The sequence below is a fragment of the Cynara cardunculus genome (genome assembly GCF_001531365.2).
Source record: "Cynara cardunculus var. scolymus isolate 2C chromosome LG 17, CcrdV1, whole genome shotgun sequence".
NCBI lineage: Eukaryota > Viridiplantae > Streptophyta > Magnoliopsida > Asterales > Asteraceae > Cynara > Cynara cardunculus.
Genome location: NC_037544.1, coordinates 1421942 through 1429825, shown reverse-complemented (window position 1 = coordinate 1429825; position 7884 = coordinate 1421942). Strand labels below are relative to the sequence as shown.

The 7884-nt window shown below is 34.3% G+C and overlaps 1 protein-coding gene across 1 annotated transcript; it reads left to right on the top strand.

Moving 5' to 3' along the window:
• The first annotated feature begins 1611 nt into the window (after positions 1 to 1611).
• LOC112501191 (50S ribosomal protein L24, chloroplastic) lies at positions 1612 to 5889 on the top strand. The gene is made up of 4 exons (XM_025104874.1): positions 1612 to 1773; positions 4468 to 4509; positions 4623 to 4853; positions 5578 to 5889. Exons 1-4 carry the CDS (start codon positions 1672 to 1674, stop codon positions 5782 to 5784), a joined length of 582 nt encoding a protein of 193 aa, XP_024960642.1. The 5' UTR covers positions 1612 to 1671; the 3' UTR covers positions 5785 to 5889.
• Positions 5890 to 7884: the final 1995 nt, after the last annotated feature.

Genomic DNA, 7884 nt, shown 5'->3' with positions numbered 1-7884 from the left:
AGTATTATATCGATAGAGACAAATAATAAAAACTAAACATTAAAATATAAATTTATTTCGCTGCATTACGCGAGTACCCTTCTAATATATATATATATATATATATATATATATATATATATATCCAAAATTTTAATCAGAAATTTTAATCATTAGATGAATTTTTTCAATAATCAAAGATCATAAAAGAAAATATATGTAAATACAGGAAAAATTACGATTAATTTAAAGAACCTAAAAAAGTTGACAGGGCATTTTGAAACTTTTTGTGTAATTAAATCATTATTCCAAACTTTCCTTAGTTTCTGATACTTTGTTCCAGGCTAAACTCTAAACTCTAGGAGCAACTTCAATAACTATGTTATTTTAAAAAAATTAGAGATCTGAGAAAAGTTTGGTTCACCAGCTATGTTAAACTCTCCTCTAAAATAGAGAGAAAAAAAGGTAAGAGAATAACGGAGAAATCTTCAAATGTGGAAGAAGAGAAGGAAAAAAAATACCGATTGTAAGTACACTTGTTATTAAAATTTTAAAAATCAATTAAAAATTAAAGTTGAGTTGATTTCAATTATATATATATATATATGCTTAGAGCATCTGTTGACATAGTTAGCAGAGGTCAGGCTTTCTGGCTTTCCCTCACGTCAAGGGCTACTTTTGCATAGGCTCTCTCTCATCAACGAGCGTAGAATGATGGAGTTAAGTGAAATAAAAGTTGGAACTTGTATGCAACACTTGTACGGGGTTGCATGCATAAAGGTTTGGAACTTTTTACGTGTATTATTAACCACTCCGGTTGTAGAGTGGGTACTAATATTAATTACGGTAAGACCCGCAAAAACACGTATGCCTATGCCATTTTGGGCTTTGCTCTAATCGAAGCTATTGCATCTTTTGCCCCCAATGATTTTCTTTTCTTCCAAATTTCAAGATTCCTCTATTTTCTCTCTGTTTTTGGTCTATTTTAAAAGAGAATTTAATATAGCTGATTGAACAAACTTTTTTGAAGTCGCTGAAATTTATAAAAAAACATAACTACCCGTTACAGTAACTGGTCCAGGTCCCGGCCTGGGCCCAAGCTAGTCCTATATTATTTTTTAAATTTCTTTTTTATAAATTTTTAAAAAATACTTTAATGTTATTCTAATACACTTTAAAATATTTAATTAGGTCAATCAAATACACTTAAAAAATACGTTTATTGTAGTTTTATAATTGGTTTTCAGTCAATACACTTAAAAATTACGTTTTATTATAGTTTTATAATTGGTTTTCAATCAAATATATTTAAAAAAAATGTTTTCTTGTAAATTTGTAATTTGATTTTCAATCAAATACACTTCGAAAGTTAGATATACATATAAAAATACATTTTCTTTGAAAAAAATCAAGCCAGACCTTGTTTTTGGATGAAAACCATAACCGGTGGTCCTAAACCTGTCCCAATTGGTCTTGGACCGGACCCATTTAGCCATCTCTAACTCTATAAGTGCTAGTGTGCTACTATACATATTGGGCCTTTAATGATACTCGATTTAGTTGGGTTCGTTAACAAGCCTGGCCCAATTCTCTGATATAAAGCTTTATCCACTGCGTTTCATTCTCCATCTATCTATCTGGATAAATGCTCTGAAATTTGGTGCACCTCCATTGAAGCAAACCTTGACAGCAATGGCGGCCATGGCTGCTCTACAGAGCTCATTTACCGCTCTTTCTCTCTCATCCAAATCATTTCTTGGCCAACGCTTCTCCCCGTGCCCCTGTCCACCTCTGGTACACTCCTTCCCCTCAATTCTACCTTGTTTGCAAATTTGTTTCAGTAATTGTGATGTACCTCTTAGAACTTCGTCAATTTAGAGTTTGATACTATGTTTTCTATATTAGTTATGTATATTATATAGTTGTTCCAGTTTAGGGGTATTTAGTGTCGAATTATTACCATTTTGGTGGCATTTCTGAGCATCTGGATGTGTTATTTGTTTTTAGTTTGATGAATTTATGAACTATTTGTGAAATTGTGGGCATTGGTAGACAGTTGATGGTGTAGAATTACTTTTATATTTTATGGAAACAAAGAATAACAATTCAGTGCTACATTTGTGAAATGGCATCTATTTTAGGAAACAAAATAAGCTCAATTGATGAGAAGATTGTTGATATGATTTCACATTGAATTTGAATAGTTTTTTTGTGTATAAAACCATATAAGTGAGGATTTTAGATGTAATTCAGATACTAGAACCTTTGACTTCAAATGGATCTTTTTATTTGGGCAACCATGGGTATCCGGGCCAGTTTACGCCTAATGACTAATCCCCCAGGTGATCACAAATAGCCTGGAGTCATCGTAGGTGAACCTCCATGGACCATGGCCACAAGGGCTTTGGCAGCTTCTGGTTTCTAGCCCGGGGAAGATGAGATTTCTACTAGATCCCCCTGAGCGTTAACCGGTGCACCACAACCCAAGTGTTAATAGTAACCTCACTGGAGTTAAAAGATTTGGGAGCTTGATTTCTTTTTTGGCATGAGATTTAGCACCACTTGAAGGGGTTAGAGACAGCTTAAAGTGTTTAATTTTGCTATGAGTGCTCAAACTTATTAGGACTTGCATTTTTATCTTCTGATTATAGGGTGATCATGGTGAAGTCTCTCTTTGAAATCTTGAGGGTTTCCTTTGAGAGTTGGTTAGGAGCCACATGGGTTGTTGCACCTCTGGGTCTGTTTTTTCCCTTGGTCCGGGCTGAGCTCCCTTAGTTGACCTTTTTAGTCATTTCCTGACTTAGCTCCTTTGGTCATGTTATTTTGGATTGGATCTTATCCATCATATCTATGTATCCTTAGGTATCCTACCCTAATTGTAGTTTTTGGGAAAATGGAATATCGGGCTGGAGTTAAATCAGAGCTTGTTATCATATTTACAAGCTAGGGGTATTCACGGAAACAGCCTCTCTACTTCGTGTCGTGGGAAGTAAGATTTGCGTACATCCTACCCTCCCCAGATCCTATTTCGTGTGGCATTTACTGGGCTCATTTGGTTTGGTTTGGTCGCTTGGCATGCCAAAATTATAATTTTTTTTCTTCTAGAATCTGCTGGCATAAATTGTTCCAAGCTTGTCAGCATTGCTTGCACTTGGTTTCAACTTTGGATCTCATCTCTTTGGTTTGTAGTGGCATGCTCTTTATGCGGACCACTGTTGCCCTTTAGGATGCATTGGGCTTGTAATGCAGGCCCTTGTTTCTGTGCTTCTTGTTTAGTATCACATTGGCAATTTTAAAGATTGAATCTGGAGAAAGAATGCAAAAGTAAACAAAGATGCTAAAGATTAGCTTTATAAGTTCATGTTCATATATGAAGACTTAGGAGGCTTACCAAATGCTTACGGGCAAGAGTCACCCCTTACCTTATCCTTAACATTTTCGGTCATCAAAATTGATTGTTGGTAAGCACCTTGTACTGCGCTTACCGGGTAAGTGTCTTCTCACTCACTTACAAAGTAAGGCTCTTGGTCCCTATTTCGCCTCTTACTGGGGAAGATTCTCGGCCTTACCATATTCACACGATAAAGTAAGTGACATCCGCTAAGTGCTTACCCAGTAGGTAAACGGCCCCTTAGTCTACTTGCAAATTGCAATCATGACTTGACTATATAGGCCTATGAGGAAATCCCTTGAATGGATCTTCTGTTATCCCAATATACCCCCTTCCACAATTAGTACTTCCCAGGACCCAGGTTCAGCAAACAAGAAAGTTACGTGCCATCATGAGAGGTAAAGTTGAGTGCAGCATCTTGTTTCTTGATGGAACCATTTTTGGAATAGAAAATTCTCACAAACTGCAGCTCAAATGTGGAATATAAGGAGTATATATGTATACAGAGTGAGGTTCAGGGGAAAAACCCCCAAAAAATGGAAAACTGAGGAACACCCTAATAACCATTCATCCATACGTGTATGCACATGTGCATACAGGTAACCAGTTTCTATGCATGTGTATGCAGATTTGCATATGAGACAAATTACTTGTATGTACATGTGCATATCGTACGGATGAACGGTTATTAGGTTGTTTCTTAATGTTCCATTTTTTGCGGTTTTCCCCTGAACTTGACCTTATATGTGTGTGTATAGAGAGAGAGGGAGTTAGTTTTCTTTGTCCACGTTTGTTGCAACAATTAGACTGGTATTGGACAGGAATGAGAGGGATACAAAAATGCATTTTTTTCTGTCCGACTAAAATAGGTGGAACAAAAATCAAGAAGATGAGACAAGCTTGGTGAGTAAATTACTAAATTACCCATGTCAAATTAAAACCTAAAACCTCCCACAAGTCTTGCACCTGCCTACCCCACTCTAGTCCATCAAGTCTTGTCGAGTCTCATCTGCATACAAATGCGCAAGAAATTTATCTTCACAATTATTTTATCATATCTGAGGACTCATTTATTCTACGATATGTTATATATGCAGGTTAAGACTACAAAAGTGCCATGTCCTCCTATCCAAGTGAAGGTTGGTATATCTTCCAATTTCTTTTGCTTCTTTTTTGTTGCCTTTTTTTTTCAAATTTTCATAGATTTTGACCTTCTTATCTACTGTTTGGTTTTCAAATTCAACTTTCGCAGCTAAAGAGATGGGAACGGATAAAATGCAAGCCGAACAGTCTTCCAATAGTTCACAAGATGCATGTGAAGCTTGGGGACACCGTGAAAGTGATAGCAGGACGCGATAAGGGTAAAATCGGCGAGATAACAAAGATTGTTAAGCACAACAGCACTGTGATTGTGAAAGAAATTAATTTGAAGACCAAACATGTGAAGAGCAAGGAGGAGGGTGAATCAGGACAGATAATTAAGGTTTAAATTTCATCTCCTTCTTAGCTACATTGGCTAAATTGTCGAAAATAGTAATTGTGGATCTTTCAATTCACTTTGTAGCCGCTTTTGTACTCAGTTGACCGAAATAGCCAAGATTTTGCAAGTAACACTTTAGCAAACTTGTGAAATCTATCTTTTATGAATTCAATATTCATAAAGTAAGAATATCACAAGTTGCAGAAGTGTTACTTGTGAAATGCTGACTTGTGGGCAAGTAGCAATTTAGCAAATTGCGCAAGTGTCATTCCCACGTCAGCGTTTAGCAAGTAGTACTTTAGCGAACTTGTGGAATCTACCTTTTATGAATTTAACATTCATTAAGTAACACTTTCACAAGTTGCTAAAATATTACTTGCGTAAAATGTTAACTTGGCAAAGAGCAATTTAGCGAGTAGGAGTGTCGTATCCACTTCGGCATTCAGCAAGTAGCACTTTGACAACTTGGGAAATTGCTACTTTTATGAATATTATATACATAAAAGTAAATTCCGCAAGTTGCTAAAGTACTACCTTGTGAAATATGACTATTTTGGTCAATTATGTGGAAAACGGCTATAAAGTGAATTGAGGGGTCAAAAATGGCTATTTCTTGGACAATTTTTGGGCTAAACCTACCAGACGGTTGCAAACTAGTTGATAAGCTAGCATATGAACCAGCTACAGTAACCCAGTTACAGTAACCGTCTCTCGTTCTCTTGGGCAGATAGAAGCGCCGATTCATAGCTCAAATGTGATGCTATACTCGAAAGAACAAAATGTTGCAAGCCGGGTGGGTCGCAAGATCCTTGAAGATGGTAAGAGAGTACGATATCTATTAAAAACGGGTGAAATAATCGACAGCGTAGAAAACTGGAAACGTGCGATCAAGGAAAGAGAGAAGAAAACAGAAGAGCTTACTGTTGCATCATGATACTAAACCAAATGAACAAATTGTAATCGCAAATTGTGTGCATTTTTTTGTTACTCAACTTCCTGTTTGTAGTTTGTGATCTAATTTTATTTGGCCTCTTTTTCATCCTCATGTTCAAACTTCAAAGTTAGATAGCACACAAGAAAACCAAAGTCTAAAGTTGGGCCTAAAATGCCTGAGCCCAAGCCTTAGGCCCAACTTGAAAGCCCGATCAGACCAATTTTTTAAAGATTCGGTACGGTTAGAGCCCGAGTTAGAAAAACAAAAAACCCAGTAAATTCGAAAAAGTCTGATCGGGCTCTCTTTCGACCCTAAATCCTGGGTCGGATCTAAAAATCCTGTACTTTTGTGGTTGCTAAAAAAATGAGCTTGGAAGACTTTAACGCATACTTAAAAGGTCGAGACCTTCGTGTACAAAAATTACATATTTACTTATTTCTTAATTTTGAAGAATACGTTGGAGCAAAAAACTTGTCCAAAATCTTCATTTTAAAAGATCTCTTCAAGATATCCATATAGCATCTCCAGCAGTTATGATAAAATAGAAATTTTGGTGGTTTTTACAGATTTTTTTGCTCCAACAGCTATGTTGTATTGTATGCTGAAATAGAGAAAAGATGAGAGAATATGAAAATTTCCAAATTTAAAAAAATCTTTAAAATAATATTTAAGAAAGAGAAATATATTTTAACTTTTCCACTAATAAAAGACTGAGGTAGATTGTTTAGGAAAAAAAATAGTATCTTATAAATATACTGATTGTTTTAATAATATTATCAATGTTATAAGGAGTTGGAAGTCGGTTTTTTTTTTAGAGGTTTTGACTTTTGATTATCTATTTTATAAGGAAATACAGCATGGTTGTTGGAAATTGACAATAATTTCTCTAAAATAGAGAATCAAAAGTTAAAATATATATATATATATATATTACATTTAGTTTCAACATATTCTTTTTTTTAAAGATTTTTCAATATTAATTGTATTATAAAAATATTTTATAATCTCTTTATATTTAAATGAAACTTTATATTAAAAAATAAATAATGAATTTCATTAATGGGAAATTATTAAAATAAAATTTATCTCTTTTTATTGTGGAGTTTTAGGGAATGTTTATTTTTTCAAAATTACCTCTTAATACCTTTGAAATCTAATTCGTTCAGCCGTTTGGGTATTAAGAGCGTTTGTTTTATTTTTAAAATAAGAGCTTAAAAGCTCTTCTGAAATTTTAAGTGGTAAATATATCACTTATTATCTCTTAATTCTAATCCGCCCTCTATCACATGGTTCATATTTTGGGGGCTGGAAGAGATTTGACAAAAAAAAAACATTAAAGCTATTTGGCAATTGTTGAATGATTTTGTACAAAATGATTAATTTATCAAAATAATTAAAAAGACTCTCATGATATAATGTAAAATGAAATATAATTAGTTAGTAATTGTTTCCAAGTAAATTAGAACACTGAATGGTTAAGGAAAGTTCATGATACAAAGTCATTCAGGGTGTTTTATATCATTAAAAAACAGAATTTTTTTTTATCAAATAAGATTCACCTTTTAAAGATTCAAAAATTAACTCTGAAACTATTAAAATAATAATTCAATCAATCACAAAAAGTTTTCCAAATCCAACCACATGTTATAAAAATAAAATCACATTGTCCATATTTTAACAATAAAATATACAATAAATTAATCAAAAAACAAAAAAAAATATTAATTAATATAAAATATTGTTAAATACAAAAACGAATCAAATATAATTTGGCGCTATGTACAATAGTCGGCTATATTCGGCGACCACTATTCACAAAAACACAGCTTTAGCGGCGTAAATACCGGCCGGTCGGAGAAATCTCACCGGCAAAATACCAGCCGGTCGGAGATTCCTAGGTTTTATTTAAAAAAATCCAACAATTTACACTAATTTTAGAGCTGGAATTTGTGTTTAAAAGTTTTCCGATGGAAATCTGCACATGCCAAAGAGGTGGCAGTCACGTGAGTAGGGGATGGGACGACAAGTGTTATGAGATAAACGGAAAATTGGGTTTAAATCCATCCGACGGTTCGTAACCCCCCCGCCACATTACCCTCT

Excerpts from the sequence above, each read along its gene's own strand:
- LOC112501191 (XM_025104874.1), top strand. The coding sequence starts at position 1,672 with ATGGCGGCCATGGCTGCTCTACAGAGCTCATTTACCGCTCTTTCTCTC. Across the intron at positions 1,774-4,467 it reads CGTGCCCCTGTCCACCTCTG|GTTAAGACTACAAAAGTGCC; the intron begins GTACACTCCTTC and ends TTATATATGCAG. Across the intron at positions 4,510-4,622 it reads GTCCTCCTATCCAAGTGAAG|CTAAAGAGATGGGAACGGAT; the intron begins GTTGGTATATCT and ends CAACTTTCGCAG.